A 25,070-nucleotide genomic window follows, 5' to 3' on the forward strand; every position below is an offset into this window, starting at 1 on the left:
GATTGCGTTGCGTGCCGCGATTTCTCGTAATTTGCTCGTAACGATAAACAATAGTCCACGTAGTCCACGTAGACGACTGTCAGATCAAATCTGTCTAAATACACGTACCACCCTATGCTCGCTTCGACCCTAAAATATTCTGTCCACTAACCCCAGCAACATTTGACGAGCAAACGAATTCGATTAGCAAATCTCATAGGTCACGCGCGGCCACTTTTCGAATAACATCAATTATAACAGGGTGAATCCGTTACACGCGTCCTTTAAATCCTTCCGTTTAATCCACAAACAACGTGATCAACGTAATCACGCGCCAATTATAAACTCGTACGTAGTTTCGAGTTTCACAAGAAGAGAAAAGAAGATAATTACCAAAGATGCTCGTTGTCGAATAATAGTGTATTGTATCGGGAGAAATAGCGGATCGAACGTTGAAAAGAAAAATCGTTGGGTTAATCGCGCAGGTTAGTTTGGAAAAATGCGGGGAAAAAAGCGGAGCTCCAAGAGTTTCCAGTGTCAAAACTATTTTTAGAATATCGATCGCACGGCCATGTTGAGTACACGGAGTGACCTCTGACTGGATACTTTTGTACAAATGAACCGCACACTTTTTTTCGCCCGCAAAGTGACATTGAGCCACTATTTTCGACTAACGCTATATAAAACTAACTTTCCACCGATCCGTCGAATCGAATCTTCCCCACCATTGTAAAATTACTCGCTCGCATGATGCTTAACCTACCTTTTTCCCTCTCTCTCTTTTCCTTCCCTTCCTCTCTCAGCCGAGGCTGAAATCCAAAGTCGAAATCATGCGCCCCTTTGCGCATTCATGCATGGACGAGTGTTACAGGACGAGGCGCGTTATAATAAATTCGTTTAAAGAAGACGGAAGCGTTTCTGGGAAAATTGCGTTACCGCGTGATCCCTGATTCTTCTCAATCAGTGTCACGTGTCGCTTTTAACGTTTCAGGGTGACTTATTCGGGGGTCTGAACAGCGGTCTACAAGACGGCTTACTTTCGAGGGCGGAAGCTTTGGCGGCGGATTTGGGAAAACACAACGCGGGCACCCCAATGCCTTTGAAGCACGACCCTGTTTCGGTCTATCATCATGGAGCCCACATGCCGACCCCCCATCCGAATAACCGGCCGCATCATCAGGTACATTCACACCTCTTTGTGAGTCTGCATTTTTTTCGCATACTATACTTCCGCCCACCCTCCTTTTCTTTTCGTTTCATTTTTCGTTCCTTTGCTCTGCCACCACGAATGTTTTTTTTTTTTTTTTTTTTTTTTTTTAATGAAAGAAAAGGAAGAAGAAGAAAAAGATCGATCGGTTCGAATGTATTTATATTAATCTCGCCCGCATTGTTTACTCTCACCACTACTAGCACGCGCGCGCCCCACTTTGTTGTTTAATATTCGACAAAAGCGAGGCTGTGAAATATTTTCATCCCGCAGTTGGAAAATATTTTCCGATTTTGATTTCGTGATGGCAACGGAAGGAAGGAAAGTGTCTGCAGTTCTACCCGTCCAAATTGATATGAATTGCGAAACGTAGTAATTGTAACGCGGCCTCGGAGGCCGGGATAATTTTATTAAAACTTAATAACCGTTGACCAATGACGAAGTTTATCGATGGAACAATTATCGTAATCAAGTATATACCGTGAACAATAACGGCCGATTTGCAAAATTCAACGATTCTCTGGCCAACGATTTATAACAAAATGGGAAACGAGTTTCGACAGTTTGGAGAAGGAGGGGGGGGGAGGGGGAGCTGGTTAAAAACACCACTGCAAATAATTAATCACGGATGGCAATTAATTATGATTTATAATTAATCGGACGATTAAAAAATTCAACCCCCCCTCCCTCCCCCCTCCCGATTCTTTATTAACGTCGTATCGTATTCGAAATGCGAGCAACAGTTTTCATTTTGACACTTTAATTATTGATACATTCTCTATATTCCGATATGTATATGTGTATATATATATATATATATGTATATATGTATATACACTCAAGTAATTGTACATACGTTTAAATGGCGTATGACGTTAACGCTCGTTAATTATTAATAACGAATCAATGAAATATATTTTCACGGAGAGAACGAGACGATCTCGTTTCGAAAAGTTTAATCATTTTTCCTATAAGGGGAGGAAACGCGTTGCTTGAAAACGCGATCCAGACGACTGGGCAGAGAAAGACTCGACGACGTCGAGTCCGCCCCATTAATTCAATTGCAATTTGCTGCTTGTCGTATCGGGGTTTTTATGCTAATACAAACAATCTGAGGCCGATGAGTGGATGATAGGAGTGGTGAAGTAGGGTGAAGCGACTCCGATGCTCACCGACCCGGAATGATCTTCTCGAGCGTAGTAGGGGCGTTGCTCGTGTATTATCTCGCCATTGGGACGATTCGTAACGCACAGGGCGTCGTAACGCGATCAATTTTCCTTTTATTTATTTATTTTTCCCCTCCCCCCCTCAATAATATCCCACCCCCTTCCCTTCGAAATTCGAAAGAAATATATTTATAATCTCGCCGATCCGTGAATACCCGTCCAGAGTTGATGAAACCTGCAAGTTTTTTTTCCATTTCGTTCGAAAAAATTTTAAAGTCGAAACGTTATTACATTATTTTTATAATATCTCCCCGCGTGCTCTTTCTATATGTATCCATTAGCCGCCCATTAAATATTTCCATAAAAAAGAGCAAGGTACGCGTGATCGAAGGAAAACACTTTTTTTTTATAACATTCCCCCTCGTCGTTAATCCCGATTCCACGGTGCAAAAATCATCCGTTCTCCTCGACCGTTATTACACCCGTTGACTACTACAACGGGCAGCCTAGGTGTACAATTCGCCGTTTCTGGCTTCCCGCAGTGCGGTGGCAGCGCGAGCGCCCCTCTCTCTTTCGCTTACATCTCCCTCCCCGCCCCCATACAGATGGTCAAACAGCAAGTGTCCCATAAAAGCGTAGCCGTTTTTTTTTACAAAGCGACTTCGATTCAATAACTATGGTGTTCCTAACCGATTTCTAACGCGACGCGTGTAAACGAGTTTTTGCCGAACGTTCGCTTCTTCTTTTCGACGGAGAGAGAGAGGGAGAGAAGGGAGAAGGATAAACAGAGACTAACCCTACGCATCGTGTCAGCGTAATGATGAAATATTGCGGGGGGTCTCTGGGGCCCAACCATACGTATATATATATATACGCCCCTGGGCTAGTCCCTGCCTCGCTCCGTACTCGCCCACCATCCTCTTCCAACCCCTTTCCTTCCCTTTCGCGCCGCCACCCGCAACTCCCCTGCATCTCTGATGTAACTATGCTATTCCGGGCCACCCCTGGACCGAAACCGTGCCATCCAGTTAGCTCGCTGCATATTCTCGTGAGAATAAATGTTTCCTACACACGTACGTGTCTTCTCCTACGCATACGCTCTGTGTGCGTGTATATATATATATATATATATATAGAGTGTCACGTGATGTAGGCGCGTCGATCGCTCTTTTTTTTTTTCTTTTTTTTTTCCTATATTTTTTCTTTTTTTTTTTTTGGTAGAATTTTGGCGAGGAGAGAGAGAGAGAGAGAGAGAGAGAGAGAGAGGAGCGGGAGCACCTGAGCGCGTTGCGCCACTCTCTTAGGAGGAAAAATATGAAGGGAGCTCATAAATAATTTGTAAGGGGTCGCGCACACTCGCTGCACCACGGCACGTGCTGCATAATTGTGCGTGCTAGTTTGTACACTTGTTCCCTCTTCGTCATTCCTCCCATTCATTCCTCCCTTTTGACAACGTTAATTGGCGCGACCACGGTTACAGTTGGAGATTTCCGCTCGAACATCTCGATCCTTTTTTCGAACATCAAAAATCGGGTATCTTTATCAGTGATAAATTTTCGTGATTAGTCAATCGTTCTTGTCCTCTCTCTCTCTCTCTCCTCCGAGAGAATTTTATTAATTATTTCGTATATATATCGCGATCGAACCGAACGATATCGAAGCGTTGTTATTGAAAAAGAATGAAGAATCGGAAAGAAAAGAAATTCGCCGCGAGGGGAGAGAAAGTGAAAAGAAAAAAAAAAAGAAAAAAAAAAACGTGTAACCTGTACGTTGCAGATGAGCCATCCGGGGATGGAGAGTCTGGACATGCTGGACCCGGCCAACTCGATGACCACGTTGACGCCCATGTCGGAGAACACGGGCGGCGGGCCGGGCCATCACACGGGTATCCACGGCCCCTCGGTTTACGGTGGTATGAACGGGATGATGGGGCACCACCACCATCACGGGAACCTCGGGGGCGGGGGAGGCAGCGTGCCGCATCCGGCGCACCATCATCCGGCGATGGCCGCGGCGGCGGCGGCGGCCGCGGCGGCCGGCCTCCACCCGGACGCGGACACCGATCCCAGAGAGTTGGAGGCGTTCGCGGAGAGGTTTAAGCAGAGGCGCATCAAGCTGGGCGTGACGCAGGCCGACGTGGGCAAGGCGTTGGCGAATTTGAAGTTGCCCGGGGTGGGCGCGCTCTCCCAGTCGACGATATGCCGATTCGAGTCCCTCACCCTTTCCCACAACAACATGATCGCGTTGAAACCGATCCTCCAAGCGTGGCTCGAGGAGGCGGAGGCGCAGGCGAAGAACAAGAGGCGGGATCCGGACGCGCCCTCGGTACTCCCCGCGGGCGAGAAGAAGAGGAAGAGGACGAGCATAGCCGCCCCCGAGAAACGGTCGCTCGAGGCGTATTTCGCCGTCCAGCCGCGGCCGTCCGGCGAGAAGATCGCCGCGATCGCCGAGAAGCTCGACCTGAAGAAGAACGTGGTCAGAGTGTGGTTCTGTAACCAGCGGCAGAAGCAGAAGCGCATGAAATTCGCTGCCCAACATTGACCCGAGGGTGGCTTGTGACAGCAAAACTGACCGTACCAGTTGCCCAGCCTCGAGCCTAAGCCAGAACCCCTGACCGAGTTCCAGGGGTGGCCGTAAACGGGAGAAGGAAAACGGTGGCGGAGGGGATCGAGAATTCCGTCGCGCTGCGGAAAACGGAGGAAGACATTTCTCGATCGGAGATCCCGCTAATCGATCCTGGCTCGACGCTGTGGCCCAACCAGAAGTCAAAGACTGTCACAGGCTTAATATTCTATATTCCGTATCTAGCGATCATTGCGACGCGTCATCTGCCGGCGAAACCGGTATAAACCGACGATATGCCGATCGTTTCCCCGTTTCTCGAACTCTTCCCTCTTCCTTCGTCGTCCGATTCCTTTTTCGAGAAGATCGCGCTTGCTTCGATTCGATCCTTATTAAAATTTCTAGAAATCTATTTTTCGAGAGAGAGAGAGAGAGAGAGAGAGAGAGAGAGAGAGAGAGAGAGAGAGAATTGGAAAGAGAAAACACGGAATGGAAAAAGTGGGGATCCGTGTTGTATTGGGGAGATGCGGCACGCTATATCGCGCGAGGATATCGCGTAAAATGGCGTGAAAGGACTGTGACGTCAGGAAAGCCTGGATCAAATCATCTGTAAAGTGAGATAGAATTTGCGAAACGTATCGGCCACGATCGATGCGATAAAAAAGTTTACGAGCGTATCATCCACCCTTGAACCAACCCCGTGGAAATCGTCCTCGATTTCGCGATCTTCTGCCAAACTTTACTCCCAAATTTATCATTTTCGTCTCTTTCAAAATCCGCATCCTCCGTATTCCGTTCTCAACGCTGCTCGTTCTCGATCGAGAACGAGAGTGTTAAATTTTCAAATAACTTTTGCGTTCGTAAAAAAATGAGAATAACAATCACGAAAACGAGGAAACGATTAGGGAACGATTGAGCGGAAAAGTAATCGAGAATAATCATGTTTTAACGTCGTGTTTCGCGGAGACGAGGAAGAGGATTTTTTTCGCGAATGAGGGGAAGCGATCGATCGCAACGAATATCGTCGAATGCGTCTTGGAAAGTACAATTTCGAAACCTAAAGATATAAAAAAAGTACGTATTGTTATAATATCGACGCGTGGAATACGATCGCGCCGAAGAAAATAAAAAGTGATATTAATCCTAATGAAAACACTCGGTGCAGTGTAAAAAAAAAAAAAGAAAAGTGAAAAGTTAGAAAAGAGAGAGAGAGAGAGAGAGAGAAGCGTGCGTGTGAGAAGAGTAAGAGTGAAAGAGCCGATACGCTCGATCCCGGAACGAATCTTTCTCTAACGTTACGTTGTGCTCGAAACTTTCTCATAACGTTTGATCAAAAATTCATTATTCGCGATAAAATGATTCAAAAAAAAGTTTCAACAAAATTCAGCATCATGCTCAATTGGCAAATAAAATATTCGAACGTATTTTCCAGTTATTCGCACGCTTCGATGCTAACGATTCGAGAAGAAATCAAGGATTTTCGTTTCTTCGTAATTATCACGTGCACACCGTTCCATTTCCAAACGTTGATTCGTTCCGGTGGCGGTGTATCGATTAGCAAAATGCGCGAGACAAGGATGATGAAAGGGAGCGAGAAACCGAGATGAGAAGAAGAAGAAGAAAAAGAAGAAGAAGAAGAAGAAGAAGAAGAAAGAAAAAAAGGGTGGGGGTGGGGCGGGGGGAAGTTAAGAGGATGTATTACGTAGTGATATTGGACAATCAGTGAAAAGACTGTATCATATCATATTGAAGCAATACAGTAGTATTAGTCGACGAATTAACGAACTTTATTTGTACTTTTCGCGATCAACCGCGCCTCCCGTTGCCCGAAGGAATTTATTTCAAGATAGAAAGGAAAAAAGGAACATTTCGGTTAACTCTTCATCTCTTGTACAAAGTAAAAAAAAAAGAAAAATATCTGTGCAATATTCTCACACGATCGGAAACTACTTCGCGTGGCATTGGGAGCGCGCTGGTTTATCGCTCGAACGAAACACTCACAAATTGATAACTCTCGATTGATTGTCTCTCGAGAAAAAACTCGCTCTCTGTACATTTTCACTAGCGCGGGTGTGATTATATTTTTGTTTCGATTTTGAACGATTTCGCTGTCCCCCTCGTTGCGACAACGGGACTCGTTTAAACGTGAATTTAAAAAAAAAAAAAAAAGAATAAGTAAATAAATAAATAAATAAATAAATAGAGAGAAAGAGAATGAGAGAGTGAGAGAGAGAGAGAGAATGAAAGAGAGAGAGAGAGAGAGAGAAACGAAATCCTCGCATACATACAACTGTGCATGCCAGAGCCGATCACCGGCCGATCGTTCCGATTCGGATCGAGCCGGCGACGTATGATCTGAGGCTAGTGTGAAAAAAAAATAACCACGGATACGTGTGCGCGACGGTGTGTGATCGGGCTCGCGAATATCCGCGTGCAATATCGAGCAATACAAGCGAGGATGTTCGCCTATCGTACGAAGAGCGACGCGTCTCATTGTACTAGTTAAAGTGTAAGCGGAAGGACGGTAGCCATTTTTAAATTGTACATACGTAAGAGGATAGGTATTTTCTAGAAGAATAATAGTCTATTGCCATTCTACTAGGTGAATTGGAGAGGAAAAAAAAAAAAAAAAAGGATTCTAGTGCAATATAGAGTTTAAAGACACATTATTATTATTATTATTATTATTATTATCATGATTGATCGATTATCATCATCATCATCATCATCATTATTATTATTATTATTATTATTATTATTATTATTATTATTATTATTATCATATTCTTTATTCGCTCGTTATTTTGTCTTCTATTTCTATCATTGTCGGCGTGCATCTCGAACGCACGATGCGTGTCGTGTAATTTTTTCATTCTACTTTTTTTTTCTTTTTAAAGTTCGATATATTTATATATCGAACTATATATATATATCTTTTTTTTCCTTCGTTACGTCGAAAATTATTATTTCCACGCACGTGAAAACACGCGTAGGAGATTCGCGAGAAACAGCTTTTCGAAAGAGAGAGAGAGAGAGAGAGAGAGAGAGAGAGAGAGAGAGAGAGAAAAGGGACCGATTTATCGCCCTCGGGAACATATTTCCAATTCGAAGGCGGACGATCGCGTCGATGTCCGTCGTAGCTAGTTTTTATTCGCTCGTCTATCGATCCCCTGCCCTGTTTCCTTCGGAAATTACAGTGTTTTTCCTGTACACGATTCCTGGTGTACGATTACCTGTGATGCCTCGAGGTATATGAATATCAATTTTTCGATTCGTTTCGTAATAAATACGCGAAAAGGGCGGCGGGCGAACCTTCGAGAAAGAGAGAGAGTGAAGCCCTCGAGTTAAGCCTCGTTTCGTCGATCCTTCTCTTTCCCGGTTCCCGTTGTGAAACGAAACGAATGTGCGGGACACGCGATGTGTGATACCGATAAATCTCTAAGTATATATCCCTCGACTTTTCTACAATTTAATCGGGACACGCGATTATCGATGACTTCGATGTTTAAAACAAGAGGCACGATGTAAAAAACGTGATCGTATCGTACTCGTCGGGATATATATATATATATATGTATATGTATATATTCATTTGAAATTAGTTTCGAAAAGAGATAAGAAGTCGGATAAGAAATAAGAAAATTTTGTTGGAAAGATATTGGAAAGATGCTGTCACACCCTGATCATTGGAATTAAAAGGCTGTAAGATAATTGAAAAGAAGTTGTGTTGTGAACGAAATTTTTTTGTTTCTTTTTTGGAACATAATCCATTTGATGAAAATTTCAACAAAATTCTTACTGTGGAAAACAACGACATACGAATATACGAATACACTTGTTCTTTCGAATATCAAATTTCTCCTGTACAAGAATCACAGTCCGACACTTGTATATCGCGATCGTTATCTCTTTTTTTTTTCTTTTTTTTTTTTAAAGGTGACGAGGATCTTTCTCGAAAGACGACACACGTTCCGTAAAAACGTTAAAAGACAGGGTAACAAGTCATATCGCAATATGCTTTTAAACGATTAATTATCTACCGTAACGTACATCTAGGAGAGTCTCGCTGTTTGCCGCGACTAGGTATATGGACATTTTTCCCGCCGATTCTCCAATTTTCGAGAAAAAAAAAAAAAAAAGCAAAAAAAAAAAAGAAAAGAAAGGAAGACGAGTCGTTTTTTAATCCTATTTAAGGTGGAAACAAGGAAAACAATTTAGCATTTTACATTGTATACACGTGTACATAAACAATCGTCGAACGAAAGCAGTCATCGATGACGAGTCGATGAGAAAAAATATACGTTTATTCTTTTTTTCTTTTTCTTCCCCCCGCATTATTCGCGCGAGAACGAAGATGGCGTTGCGACGCGAGATGGAAGTTCTGTTTTATTTTTATTTTTATCGGTCGTGCTCCGTTACGATTTGCGTATCATTCGCGACGATATCCCCTCGAATCTCTAAGTAAAAAAAAGGAAAAAGAAAAAAAAAAAAAAAGAAACCCGACTAAACTCTTTTTCATGTACTCTGCGTGCCAAGTTGTACTTCGAGTCTTTACAAACTCTTAAAAATAAAAACGAAACTACCGTTATATCGAGATGCATGTACAATCCGGTATGTCCTTGAATTTAGCAGTAAGGAAAAAACGAATTTCTCGAAACTTTTTACTCGTGGATAAATCAGGTGTGAAATACCTTTGTGTACATATACGTTTACAATAATTATCACGAGCGTAACCATGGTGTCGTCGTGGTGTCGCGCGCGAATCCGATGATTCGTCGAAATGGAATTTTATGAAAATTGAAAGAGGAAAATTTGTACTTGAGAACAAGATTTGATAATTTAACAATTCTTTTAAATCTTACTTATAGTTTTCTATATAAAATCGTATAAAAAAGTTGTTATTTAATAATAAAAATTGTTTTTTATCTATATAATTCTCGCGCGACGTCTTTCACGAATCATCTCGCGCGGGCGCTACTCACGTATACTCGATTCGAATTTTCCAAAGGAAGGAAGGCAATGAAGATATATGTGAAAGAAAAAGAAAAAAACCATCGAAGTGGTCGCGTATACCTACATGCGTGAAAGATTCTTGTGTATATAATATACATAATATACGCGCGTTATTTATTATTTAATTTAATAAAACGGCCGCTTGCGACGGCGACCAACTCGTTTCGAGATGCTTGATCGAGAGAGAGATTGAGAGAGAGATTGAGAGAGAGAGAGAGGGAGAGAGAGAGAGAGCCACGTATTAATCGAAAATAAGGGGGAAAAGAAAAAGGTATCGCGTTGACACGTACAACTATAATAAAAGAAAAAAAAAAAAAAAAGAAAAGGGAAAGATTTGTATAAAGAATTACGAGAACTAATTAATTAGTATAAATAATTAACTATCGACAATTAGATTGAATGTTCAATAATAATAAATCTAAATGAAGCCAAAATGAATTGTTAATAACTTTCAATCTTACTCATAGGTGTATGCGTGATCAGTTTTCGAAAATCTGACTTTTCGTTCAATCGATTTCGTGATTAACGACTCGATAATAAATAATTTTTACTTTCCTTTTTTCTCGCGGCCTGGAAAAATTTATCATTTTTCATTCATCAATTTTTGTTAAAATTATATATTTATATTTTCGAAACCGTTTTCTCTCATCGTTTGCAACGTTTGTATTATTATTTTTTATATACGTAAACGAGAAATTATAATATCGTTATAAAAGAAGAGAACACGGCACACAACACGTTTTCATCGAGGAAAAACACGATTGAGAGATTGCTATTTTATTTATGATATAAAGATAAATGAGAGATACTTGTGTTGTTGAAAATGTTTCTCAACTTGGGGGGAAAGAAAAATTCGGGTACAATAGTTGTAAGCGTATTCGGGGATACTTGAGATTATTATGATCGATACGAATTCGTTGTATAGAGAGCGAACGAGAGGATTTGGTGAAAAAAAAAAAAAAAAAAAAAAAGAAAGAAAGAAAGAAAGGAAATGGGAGAATTCTGTAAAATACAATTAACGAAAATCTAAGCAAGAAGTAATCCGAACACCATTTATGAGTAAGAGCATAATTGACGAACGATATAATAAACGTAATAAAGACATATCATAAAAAGTATTAGTTTAATTGCCTGATATTGTAGAATTTATATGTAAATATGTTGCGTGCAACTTGGAACAACTTGGTTCTGAGCCGATGTAAAGTTTAATGAATTATTTGAGAAGAGGTTAGAAAAATGAAGAGGAGAAAGGGAAGGAGAGGAAGAACGAAGAGGAAGGAAGGAAAGAGTAAAAGAGACGACCGTGATTAGTTATCCTCACGTTTCCTCGTTTAATTCGTGTAAAGCTTTCCATTAATTCTATTCGTCGTAGAACAGATTTCATCAATTTGTATATAATAATCGAAGAAGAAAACCTTAAATGTCCTTTGTAAATTGTTATGTAATAATTGACTACGCACTAGTTAAATTCTATTATTATTCGCTTCTCGAGTATATACATTTATACTCTATACGTACGTATCGATTTGATTGATTGACGGCGCATTTACGTCGCGGGAAAGGAAAGTGAATCGTTCGTGTCGCGTTTCATGGTGCAGACAATTTTTGTAAAATTCTGTCGATCTACATAGTGTACGATAGTTGAACTACATCTACGGGAATTTCTCATTTTTTTCATGAACAAACTCGAATCGTTCTCTTTCGATCTCGATTCGAGACTCTTCGAGTCGCAAAAAAAAAAGGAAGAAAGAAAGAAAAGAAAAGAAAGAAAGAAAGAAAGGAAGAGAGAAAGAAAAAGGAATCGATGAACAAATTTGTAGATTACTAGTGTAAAGAGAAAGCTTAAAGGTAAAGAGGCGAAAAAAATTTTTTCTTAAAAAAAAAAAAGGAAAACGAAACGACTAGGTGAAAAATGTTCTTAAAATGCACACACACAAACACACACACACACACACACACACACACACACACCAAATTGCGCGCAATGTAAGAGAAAAGAAAGGGAAAAGGATTTTCCTCCATACTGTACATATCATGTGCCATAACTCATTTACTATACTTTGTGTCCAACTTTGTTCCAAGTATCTATTCAATTATAAATATTATAGTATAATAAAGTAAACCTTGATGTTATTGATAAATTTGTATCTTTTTACCCTTCTCGACTCTCCCTTTGATTGATAATTAAAGTATTATTATTATTATTATCATCATCAAACCCATTTTCCACGAGCAGCTCATCACAATTATCGAAATTTAATTAAATTCAATTTTTGAATCGAGCGATTATCACATTTATTCCCTTCTTCTTATAATATATAATAAATAATAATTTATATACACGGTAATAAAATCTCATGCCGAGTTTTTATCGAACGAATTAGAGGCAGACGTGTGGTGTCGCGTGTCGTGTCGCTATCGAGTATATATTGTGCGGGATTATAAATTTATAAAGCGGACACGAATAGACCGTTGAAAAGATTATTTATCCAAATCAGGAAATCGCGCTTCTCGCTAAAATGATTAATACAGTTCGTAGATCGTTAGATCTTTCTTTACTCCTCCTCCTCCTCCTCCTCCTCCTCCCTCCCTTCAAACGAAAAACACCATTCCCCCCCTCCCTCCTCCCCCATCTAATTTAACTCGAGTTAAATTAATCAGGTTAATGCGATCCCGTTCGAAAATTCATTCGTTATCGCGAATGAAAATTGCTCTCGAGATTCGATGGGCGGTCGCGATCAGATCGCGCCACGTGTAAAAGCATTTTCACATTCCCGATGTTTAACATCATAGACGCGAAGTAAATTATCCCCTCGAACCCTGAGTGAACCCTGTCGTGGTAACAAAACCGGCTGGATCAAAGTTCGAGCACATCGGCAAACTGTGCGACGATTTCTTCTTAGCCGCGCAGGAAAAGAAGGAGGGGAGAGTTGGAGGAGGAAGGAAAAAAGGCCGCGAGGGAAACGAGTTTATAGTATCTGCTGATTAATTGGTACAGCATGTAAACATTAGGCTCGAGGTACCTAAGGCTTGTTTGCCTGTGTACACACGACTCATAAGGATCGAGGAGTATATATATATATATATATATATGTATGTATGTATATATATATATGAGGGTCGTTCAATACGAGCGAGCCTACTACTCTCGACACGACACACGGCTCGTGCACTCAGCGTGGAACATGTGGCGGCCGTGTAAGCCTAACCCATGTAGCCTTTGTGTTACAAATCATGTTTATATTATCGCTACACTTGTGCGGTTCTAACCGGTGCAGCGCCACTATGCGCGCACTCGTTCTCGATGGCCCAATAGCCCAGGGGAGGACGGCCAATTTACCTTAGGGCTTGCTTTGATTAGTTCAATTTTTCGGGAACGGAACTCGCTCCAAATTTCGGCTCGTTCATCGATTTCACCAAATTTCTTGAAAATCCGCCCCATTTCTGGGCAGATACGATGGTAAAACAGAGAAGGGAGGGGGAAAATTATTAAACGGAGAAATGATGATAGGAATAGAAGGAAATCTCTACGTCATGAGGAAGAATAAAGCGAGTTTTCCAAGAACGTGGAACCCGTGGACATCTCGTCGTAAAAGTTATTTCGATACAATGGCCATCCTCGTGAATGATGCACCTGCCGCGGAATTATCAAACTTGTGCGACATTGTTCGGGCTCGTAGACGCGTGGCTCGCCGCACAAAGGGTTTCGTGACACGCAAAATTGACCGGAGGGAAGGGAACGAGGGACGATGCGACCGAGAGAATTGGCCCAAGACCGAGGCGGAAACGAGAGAGAGAGAGAGAGAGAGAGAGAGAGAGAGAGAGAGAGAGAGAGAGGAAGTAAAGGAAAAATGGGAAAAGTGGTGGGAAAAGAAAAACAAATATCCGAGATGTCGTGACAGTGGGATCGTTGTGTAAGGCGGATATAACGGTCACGACGCAGGAGCTGGCGACGCGAGACCCGACCTATGCCCGGTGAATTATACATGATACAGAAACACAATCACCTTCCTCTCGACCTTCCTAACTCGGCCGAAAACCGCCCCTTCGAACTCGTGCGGATGCCGATACCCGGCCATCTCTTCGCCGTCTACCGACACTCTTTCCTCCGACCAACTGCTTTTTTGGGAATATTCTCTCGTCGGATTCTCCTCCCGGAAATGGAAATTGGAGGACCGTGTCGTGGATATCGTGGATACGCTAATTCGAAGAAACGGTACGCGAGAGGGTTGCTCGGATCGCAGTTGTATACGTAATTTAACGAAATAAGCCGGATTCGAAATCCGGGAGGGGGTATGAAATCTCTGAAAGAATTGTTTTTCCTTTTTTTTTTTAATATATATATTTTTGAATCGCTCGCTTCGGAAGAGATTTGGGAATTTCGAACCGGATTTAAAATGCTCGGATCCAACCGAGAGAATTTACTCTCGCTCGTGGAAATTGAAACGAATAATAACGATATCGTAAAAATTAACGCGGGAGAGCGTTCGTATTATCGGTGACGATTGTTGCCATTCCGTTACAGGGAAAATATTTAACCGGAGTGAATAATTGATAAGAACGGACGAAAAGATGAAATGGGATTGGACGAGGAGGGAAGTGGAGGAGGATGAAATTCGGTCCTCCCGTGACGAAATTAAACGCAACCAGGAGGCGTGCACGAGCGGCTGCGTTAATCCTTGATCTCATATTTAAGTGGGAAAGAGTTGGCGCGACGCTGTGCACCACGCTCTTTCGTATTTTTACGAGAGCGCTAATGGTGTCGAAAGACCCTCTCTCGCCTTGACGAGAATCTACCCCTCGCTTGCTTGCCCGTCTTAATTGAAAAAATATGAACTTTTTTGTCGTCGCCGGAGAGCACTTTGTCGCCCCTCCCCTCCCCCTTAATACCACCGCTGTCTTCCTTGCCGCGTTATTATAAAACATTGTAGTTTTGCGTACGAGAGATTAAGCCCCTCCCCCCTGTTTCCTTTCCACGAGGAGGAAATTGATTTAAGTCCTCCCTAAAAATAATTTTAAACCTATTTTCTTTCTTCTTTTTCTTCCTCCTCTTCTTCTTCTTCTTAATGTATTCGCTTACGCATTCGTAAATTTATATCCGCGTTGCATTTTTCTTCGTTGAATTATTTCGGTGAAGAAAGAAGAGGAAAGAAGAAGAAAGAAAAAAAAAAAAGAAAGAGAAAAGACAAGGAAAAATATTCATCGGAGAGAATTGGCCGGAGAAAATTACAGACTTAAGGAAGATTATACTTTTTTCATGCCTGTTTGAAGATATAAAGTTAAATCCTCTCTCCTCTTCCTTCCTTCCTTCCTTCCTTTCCCCTTTTCCACTTCCATTTTCGCGCAAAGATGTAACGACTTTGCCTTAACGTCTCTCCTTCCCCTCCCCCTAAATTTTGAGAATCCATCGGGTCATTCTATTCCAGCGACTGCTCCCGAATAAACTTATTACTTCGAAGGATAATTTCGACTCGATCCGAATCCAATGAAATATATAATGTCCAAAGAAAGGAATTATTTTATCGAAAACGAGTGCGAACGAGGTATCCTTGTCGTTTTCTTCCACGTATCGCGTACATTTTCGATTCGATCAATCGGCGGTCCTCGTTAATCTTAAAATCCCAATTGCCGGCGTCATTTAAAACGCGGATGCGGTAAGAAAAAGAAGAAGAAGAAGAAGAAAAAAGAAAAAACAAAAGCTGGCCCTCCGCTAATCAAAGTGTTTGCCTTCGTTTAATCCTAGCTTAGCGGAGACTTAAATATTCCTTGTAAACTCCCGTCCAACGTCGGGGATTACTAAATGGGAGCGGCAACGGAGGGTCTTGTCTTCGACTTAGCTCGAAAGTGGCAAGCTTCGCTCTAATAGGATAAGACCGCCGAGGAGTTTTCTTCGTCGTACGTGGACGCGTGTACCTATGTGATGAAAGCATTTTCGACTATATATATATTCACGGCGACACACGCGAGAATATTTTTAAAGATTACTCCTCACGCGTTTTTAAAACGTTTCTACATTTTTCATGATTAAATGAAAGATTCTCGCAAAGACGCGAAAATTCCACGTATTTAACGTTTCGCCATTTTTATCCCTTTCTACAATTTTTTCCTTCGATTCGTAAAAAATTGTATCGAATTTCAATCGCGAAATCAATTGTGCGCACGATTATTATTATTATTATAGTTGTAGGAAAAGGGAGAGCAACATCGTGAAGTATAGTAAAGAAAGTTTCGCGATTCCACGTACATTTAACGTTTCGCAATTTTCCCCTTCGATTCGCAAAAAATATTGAATTTCAATGGGCAAAAGCGGGCAAGTTAATTCTTCCGCGAGCGGGTTGGCGATTAATTGTGCGCGCGATTATGGTTATTATTAGTCGCAGGGAGGGCGACATAGCGAAAGATACGGGTTGGTAAGTTGGCAGTGACGGGTATTTGACACGCGAGACCGAGGAATCACTTTATAATTAGTCGCGATACAGGGATGCGTGCGCAAGCGGGTAGAAGTCGAGCGCTAGGAGGTCAGTTGAAGAACAATGATGTAGACGGCGGTGGTTGAAAGGAGAAGAGGGGTCGCAGACGGGTCTAATAAGAAGAGGGATAGGAAAAGAGGAAAGAAGAAAAAAGTATATATCGCTTCTCACAGTTATAAAGCGTAGAGACACAAACGATCCCTTTGTAAAAATAATTAATAGAAACTAGGCAATAATAATAAGAAAAATAAGGGATAAAAGATGGATATCGGATATAACAGTGTGTACATTCAAGGACTCGTGTAACGTTAAACGCAGCCGCGTGTCCAACCATTGTGTCACGAAGAAGAAAAGGACCCTCCTGCGTCGTACCGATACAATACCCTGCCGATCTTTCATCCGATATAAAAGAAACGCTTTCGAACAAGTGCCACCTTTCTCGTAGTAAACAGTTTATTAATACGTCGTTTCCAACGATTCTCGTCATCCTAGAAATAAAACAATCTACCATCCACCTCGAAAAAAATCTTCTAAAAAAAAAGTAAACCAAAACCACGATCCAAGTGAAAACAGTAGACGATCCCCCCCTTCACTGGAGAATCTTCTTCTTAAAGCTCGATTCGATTAAACGATCTCTTCCCCGCGATTCATTGAAATCAATTACAGGCCGGATCGCCTGTTTTCCACGCGTTTTCCACGACGAACACTCGGCGCGCGGGGAAGGAGGCGCGTAGTATCGTATCGTCGTATTGTCGTGTTCGTGGTATATAGACGGAGAAACGATATAGCTGTAGGAGGCCCCCCCCCTCCCTCCCTCTCTCTCTCTCCCTACCTCGTCTCCCCACGACGTGTGTGCCCGGCTACACACGTTAAGAGAACACGGGAGAAGTGTGTATGTTTTGAGAGCGGTATTATATCGAGCATAAAGAGAGGCCTCGTCCCAAGGGAATGCAGCGTGTGCGTGCTTGCATGCTCTATTCGCGACCCCCCCAACTTGGGACAAACCCCCCCCCCCTTCTTCTCGACGACCCTCGCTCCTCCGCACCCTCCCAACCCCTTCCAACTTCCCTACAACTCCCCTTCCACGCCACGCGGATGCCACCCTTCCAAATGGAACCGAACAGGTTGATAATCTTCGTATAATACAAAAACTCGTATACGGTCACCCTCCCTATGTTGATGCAGTCTCTCGCCCTCCCCCCATTCTTCCGCCGCTAACCACTTCAAATCGGCCGGGTGTATCTCCGTGTCCCTTGTGCTCATCGTATTAACACCGTGTCCTTCGCTTCGGGATGGCAAGCATTGTTGTCGCGAGGAGCGACAGCGTTCGAAAGCGCGCGAAGACGAAAAGGGGGGGAGGAAAAGTAATGATAGCTCGCGTCCTTCCTCCACGCGAGGAGGAGGACAAATATCGCGTGCCTCCAATCCAATCTCGCGTGATTCAAATGACGTTATTACCCGAATAAATCGGTCTTATGCTATAAAGTACGATTCCTTGCGTTATACGACCAGACCAGATATATATATATATATATATAAAACTCAAAGGAACGGTGAATTGAAGCGGGAACGGTTTGCCCGGGGAATTGGCGAGGATCGGTCAGCCAATACTCTTAAAAGATTAACGCGTTTCTTTTCTAGGTAGTGACGTGACATTAAAAGAAGAAAGAAGGGGAAGAGGAAGGGGAGGAAGAAGAAGAAGAAAAAAAGAAGAAGGAAACTATGTTAGCTGCGGACGTAGTTGGCCACTCGAGCCAGCCAGTGGTAACCGATGTTGCCCTCTGATTCGTTGCTCGTCCAACTAGCTAAGTCTTGGCTAAGGCTGCTTGAATGCTCGGTTGACTGGCAGTCGTGCCACTCTTCCACCAGCCTCCCTTTACTCCATTCTTTATCTCTCTTCGTCCTTCTCTCCTTTTTTTTTTTTTTTCGTACTACAGATATACATTAGTAGACTTCTTCTTTTTCCCTTTTCAATCTATTCTCTTCCCTTTTCCCTTGCTATTTTATTTTCTCGTTGTTATTACTATTCTCGTCATCGACGTCTCTTGTCTTATCGAACGAAACCCGTTCTTCTTCCCTCCGATTTTTTCCAACCCTGTCCACCCTCCTCTCATCTCCCTTGTAATTCCCTCCCCCCGGGCCCCAGTCAAGCTGCCTTCTCTCCACCGCCTGTCGTCTGTCTACACGGTTAAGTGCCCTGCTTTGATTTCCGTCGGCAAACACTGTAAATTCCTATTGACCCGTCTGCCGTCACGTTATCACGTTAAATTAGCCGAGAGTATCGACCATCTCTGTGGATCCGATGCATTCCTCCCTCCTCCTCCTTATTTCGATCCTTTGGCGAAAACTGGAAAAAATTCGGAAAAAGGAAAAAAGAAAAAAAAAAGAAGAGTTCTCTTCCCTGTGTGCGTATGCGTATAGGTATATGATCACGTTTGATTCAAGTTTTAATAGGAAAAGCAACGGGCCGTAATTTAAATCGGTCGAAATCAATTTAAATCTCTATTTAAATTTCATTGGCGATTTTAAGTGGCGTAATGTTGGAAAATGTTATTGCGCTTTAATAAGTAACAAGCCAATATCGTTTTGTAACAAATTATGTATACATAATATTTCCAACGTTTTAACACGATCTATTAAAGAAGGAGAATTATTTTCCGTTCCGGGTTGGGATGAAAAAATAAAGAGAAATAATTTGGAACGATTAAAATTAAATCTCCGTGTTGTAACGAAATTATAATGCAAAATTAATTTCCATACGAATACGATACGATTTTATTTAAAAGCGCAAAAATTGAAATTATAGCGATAATTAAAATAAACGCACGATAACCTTTAAAAATAAAAACTTCTCCCTTTCAATTAATCATTCAATTAATTCCGAAGGAAAATGTTCGATTTAAACTATCGCTATTCGAAAAAAACCATCACCGAGCCATTTCTTCCCCCCAATTTAAATTGAACTCGAGCCGATCGTGAATGATGAAGCCAGCCTCGAGGCGGATGATGGAACCGAGCCGTATTGTAATACGTATCGACGAACGTTACAGAACGTTCTGTACGAATCTCGGAAAGTTAAGGAGAAGACGAAGGCATAACGGTACTGCGTGACAGTGTCTTCTAAATATTCAAGCGGAGCAGGTACCTAAAACTTGGCAGCTTTATCTCGGCATTACTCGAAAATTTATTCATATATAATGAACGGTTGAATAATGTAGGAGGTTAACCCCTTGTTCTGCCTCTACAAAGCCTACACGAGGAAACTGGGAGCTTGAATACTGCGAGGAGGAGATGGAAGAGTAAGAAGTAACAAACGCGGTACCAGATTATATTTAACAGGCTGGGTGGGGTCCTCAGATTGGGGGAGAAATATATTTTCCATGGAATTGTGTTTGGGATATACAGGGGAATTAACCGTCTACCATATTTGATTATTACCCTTTTAATCCGAATTCGGGCCAAACGCCTTTTCTAAACGCCACCACCTCTCTCTCTCTCTCTCTCTGTATCATATCTGTGGATCAGGGGACGCGAATGAACATTCAACGAAATTATTATTATTACGCATATCATTTTCCTCGAGTTGAAAGTTACGTGCGTAAATGGAAAAGAAACGCGGAGAAGAGGAAGGTCCATTCGAAGCTTATATATATATATATATAGGCTATTAAGCGTGTAATAGAATGAGAAAGGGCGGCGAAATAAATCCGTTTCCGATACCCTTTGTAATTTGAGATGATCGGCTTGGCTCGCCCGTACTGGGACTGGAACCCGGTCTCTTACGTGTGTCACCAGGAGGCAGCCGTGATCCGTCACGTGATCCGGGTGAAAAGAGAAAAAAAAAAAGAAGAAGAAGAAGAAGAAAAAGGTCTTCGAGAGAAGTTACTTTCGCTTCGAATGGATCGTCAAGGGGAAGGAGAGGAGGGATGAGGATGGGAGAGGGGAGAAGAAGCTTTTTCGATCGATGAATATTTTTATTCGAATTATTGACACGAGAAATCTTAACGGGTTTCGACGATTGGAATTAACGGCGTTTATGGAGAAAGAATTTCGAAACGATCGATTTGTCGAGCGATAAATTTTGGATGGGCGTGATTTAGACGTAGAGTCCGCACACGATTTCGGACATTTGTGCGAGGAGGAGGAAAATGTGTTTCGCGACTGAAAAGAACTGATATTTTTTTATGGTAATTTTAGCACAATATGTTTTATACAGGGAAACGTTGCTTAATAACTATAAAATATGCAGAGCGCGTTACAAACTTGGCACTGGATCTGTATAACCGTGGTAATTATTATTAAAATTCCTTGCATTAAAAATTCTATTACATGGAAAAAGTCATAACTCGAACTATGAATTATTATTCTACTTTGTGTATAAAAAAAAAAAAAAAAGGAAAGAAAAAATCGTCGCTCTTAATTCAACACCGCGCGTTGAATCATAATGTTTTTCGTAAATAACGAACAGTAACCGATATTGGAAATGAACGCATCGATGAAATTAAAATTTCAACGGAAGAAACTTGTAATTTTTAATAAATTTGATCGGATGTTGTTTATCCCGTTACTTTTTAAGAAAACGCATCTTTCAAAACAAAACGATCTTCTCTTTCGGATCGTATCTTTCTCTTCAGACACGCGAATATTATTTTTGGTTATTTCGTAAACAAGTTGTTTTAAATAGAAACAATTTTATAATTAACCCAGACCAGACTGCTTCAATATTATATACAACTAAATATTATATACAGACGCACGAGTTATAAACAGATTACTCGATACGAAAATAACTCTTATTCGTCTCGAAGTAGAATCGGTTGGCGACTGTTCAGACGGTGTTCGTTGAACGTGTCTATAAGTAGAACTCGTAGAGGTCGTACGATAAGTGGAAGAGGTTCGAATCGGTCAGACGCGTACAATTTTTCCCTGCATTTGTGCATCCTCCTTATATACGTAATCCACGTACTACTTTGCACCATAAATAATCGTTATATTATTCATCGTCTGGAAATCCTATTATATCAAAACTTTTCCTCCCTTTCGCCTTCTTTCCAAGAGTAGAAATTCGTGGAAATTATTTCTCCACCGTGATATACGCTAATATCGAGCGTATTGTAAGAGATCAAGATACATACGGAAGCAAGCTACGGAACAACCTAAGCATATTTCAAAGACGGAGAAGGAACGAATAATGGCGCTCATGGGAAGAAGAACAGTACGTGGCTCGCCGCGTACGATATAGTCGGGACATAATGGTCGGGGTAGAGAGAGAGAGAGAGAGAGAGAGAGGGAGGGAGGGAGGGAGAGAAAGAGAGGGAGATTGGTGGGGTTAGCGCGGGGATAGGAGGGTACAGAGATCGGTACAAAGCTTGCTAATGGACGTCCATTGCTCCCGTCAAAGATACGTCTACTTATCAGCTTAATGCGCACGCATGTAAAACAGCGTAAAAGTAACGGAGATAGGAAGGGGGTGGAGGGAGGGAGAGGGAGAGGAAAGGGGGAGAGAGAGAGAGAGAGAGAGAAGAAAAAAAATTAGAACCGATCCAAACGTCACTTCTCTCTCCCAATTTTCTATAGGAAAATTGATGAAAGAGAAACCTTAAATATCCATTTCCTCTCTATATACGAAATTTGATGTTCCATCGAATTCTACCGAGCGAAAATTCCTTAATCTCGGGTGATTAAGAAACCGAGAGTGGTGGAACCGGTTCGAATCAATCGAAAGTCAATCGGGGGGAAAAGAAACGTGCTGCGAAACTTCATTGCCGACCGAAACGGAGCGGTTCGTCGAGGAAAAAGAAGAGAAAAGGAGGATGAAATAAGAGAGAGAGAGAGAGAGAGAGAAGAGAAGGAAATCCCCGACGACGACGACGACGACGACGACGGCGGCGGAAGAGAAAAGAGACGGAGAGGGAGAGGGAGAGAGCGCGGCGAAGCCCGCGCACGGATGCTGCGTGCTTCTCCATTTTGTCTTAACGTGGTGTATGCGGTTGCTAGGCAACAGCCCTTACGCTCCATTCATATATAATTCAGCAGCCAATGCGGGCCACGCGAGTCCGCACCCTCGCTCAGTCATTCGGCTCCGCTCCGCTCTGTGAAACGCTGAAACAGTGGCTCCGCGGTTATACAGCGCGCACGCACCTTCGCGTGCACGCATATTCCTTCTTCTTCTTCTCCTCTCCTCCCTCCCCCACCTTCCTTTTCACCCAACCGCTACCGGTTATTTTACCCTTAACTCCAACCTATCCCCTCGCCTCGTCGTATCGCCAACAGCGTTCACGGTCTTGCTTTATGCACTTTATCCACGGTTCACAATCTTAGACAATAACTCGTTTCCTCCCCCTCCTTATCCCCTCCCTACGCACTACTCGTCCACCGCGTATTTATTGTCTTCCATGCTCGTCTCTTTCTTTCTTTTTTTTTTTTTTCTTTTTTCAAAAAACGACCCAACGATGGACACTCCTCCAGTTTTCTCGTTCAAAAACATCGTCACAGGTTTAGTCTCTTCGTGAAACAAGGTTGGTGAAAAAAGATTGGCGATTTGATTGAAAATATCGAACGAATGCGAGGAAAATAGAGTCGGTTGGTCAAATTGCATCCTCTTACATCATCCTCACGTTGTTGCATTCGTCGTGCAAAGATGGAAGGAAAGGTTGGACGATGAGGGTATCGATCCCCGTCAAAGGTGGATCCTTTTATCGTGGAATCGACGTGGAATCGATTATCACGGCGCGTCGCATCCGAAATGTAAGGGATAACTGGGCGCCGGGTGGTTTGGGGGGGGGGGCGGACGAGCGTGGCTCGATGAAGGCCCGGGGTTCGATGAGTGCGTGCGTGGCTCGAAAAAGACTTTAATCCGAGCGTCAACAGAGGTATTACCGCGCATCGCTGCCTCTCGGCTCTCTCTTCTCATCCCTTCGTATTCCCACCTCGACTCCCTTTAACCCCGACCATTGGCCACGGGGATGGAGAGAGAGGCCAGCGAGCGAAGCGAGGAGTTGCCGTCCCCAGCTCGCTCGCCTCATGCCGTATTCATGGTTCATTATCATAGCGAATCATGGCCCATCAGCTTTTGATTGTCCGCCAGCGTTGTTAGTCCTAACTAATGCGACTGCACTGACCACGATACATCCGGAATGTTGTATCAGAGGATAAGCGTCCTTCCTCTCCCCTCCCCATCCTCCCTCGTTATCTTCCCAACCGGATCATTCCTCTTCCTTTTTCCGATCAAGGACTCCCATCCACTTTTTCTTTCTTTCCTTTTTTTTTTTTTTTTTCTTTAGATAAATTTTTCGAATTTTTGGATGAATCGGTCGGACGGGTAGAGAGTGAGAGAGAGAGAGAGAGAGATGAGGTTACGTTAAAGAGGAGGTGGAACAAAGGTGGCGAAGGTAATATTGGAAATATTATTCCCATGGAGAGAAAGTTAAATGTTTCGTTCTCCTCTCTGTATTCAAGTATTTCGGAAACAGAAATTCCAATTTGTAATTCGGTTACGGGGAACTCGGGGGTTTCTATTTAATAACGGGAAGCATTTACATCGTATATTCTTCTGATATCGCCCGAATACGGATCGCGTGGCTTTAGTAGCAGGATCTTCTTCAATATGTAACGGGGTTTTCTCCTGGTATCATGTTCGATAAAAGGATGCTGCCATAAAATCAAACAGAAAATTTTCTTTACCTCCATACATTATGCCCCCCCCCTCCCCCGTGTCTGCATTATTCCGATTCTGATTTCTTCCTCATTCCCTTTGGGGGAGGGAGGAGAAAACTGCATCTACGTCATCTAACGCCGCGCTCCTTCCCTATTATAGTCGTTGCGTTCACGACTTTGAAAATTTGAATAAGGAAAAGAGAAGAAGAATGGAAGAAACGTGGGGAAAGAAACGATGGATAGTTGGGTCAATAAAAATAATTGGACGGAGGTGCGGTAAACGGTGGAGAATGGTTGGATCGCGGGCGATGTAGCGCGTCGAGGTCGTCTGGTTAGGCGATCTAACTAAGTTGGCACCTCGGACGGACGCCAAACGACCTTTTCCTCTCTGTCTCCCATCACTGCACCTTGACTCCTGCTCGACCACAGTTCCGCATTAAGTATTCACGTTGAACCCAATTTGCGTGCAAGGAGCGTTCGTTGGAGGAAACTGAGACCGCGTTCCACCACCATTTCGAATCCGACGAATTCGAAAAGAGAGGAAGAGAGCAGCGAGGCGAAAGCCTTTTTCGAAACCGTCTCCCGTTTGTTACCGGATACGGACAAAAGGTATTGGAAAATTCTGCATTCGCCTCGGTATCGATCGAGCAACCAAACTTTTCCCCAAACTTTTCCCTCCCGACTTTTATAAAATAATCTCTCATTCAAATTCAAAAATTATTCCTCCTCGTGTTTTCCACCTGAAAAAAAGATATCCAATTATAATTTTAGTCCGACTCCAGAAGGAAATAATTCGAAAATTGAAATCGAGTGATATTTTCTTACAAAAAATATATATGTATATAATTCTAACAATTCAAAAATTCTTTCTCCTCGTGCTTTCCACCTAAAAAAAAAAAACGATATCCAATTATAATTTTAGTCCGACTTCAGAAGGAAATAATTCGAAAATTGAAATCGAGTGATATTTTCTTACAAAAAATATATGTGTATATAATTCTAACAATTCAAAAATTC

At 42.3% G+C, this 25,070-nt stretch overlaps 1 protein-coding gene across 3 annotated transcripts in view; it reads left to right on the forward strand.

Moving 5' to 3' along the window:
- Positions 1-10,919, forward strand: part of acj6 (abnormal chemosensory protein 6) — a 37,579-nt gene extending 26,660 nt beyond the window's left edge. Inside the window, exons 3-4 of one of the 3 annotated variants that reach the window (XM_031917465.2) lie at positions 971-1,177; positions 4,129-10,919. In XM_031917465.2, coding sequence (XP_031773325.2) covers positions 971-1,177; positions 4,129-4,893 — 972 coding nt within the window. In that variant the 3' untranslated portion in view covers positions 4,894-10,919. The remainder of the gene's footprint in view (positions 1-970; positions 1,178-4,128) is intronic. The other 2 variants (XM_086907101.1, XM_086907102.1) reach the window with 2 other exon arrangements.
- The last annotated feature ends 14,151 nt before the right edge of the window (positions 10,920-25,070 follow it).

This window comes from Apis florea, unplaced genomic scaffold, assembly GCF_048593485.1.
Source record: "Apis florea isolate Af1SG1 unplaced genomic scaffold, ASM4859348v1 contig_24_pilon, whole genome shotgun sequence".
NCBI classification, from domain to species: Eukaryota; Metazoa; Arthropoda; class Insecta; order Hymenoptera; family Apidae; genus Apis; species Apis florea.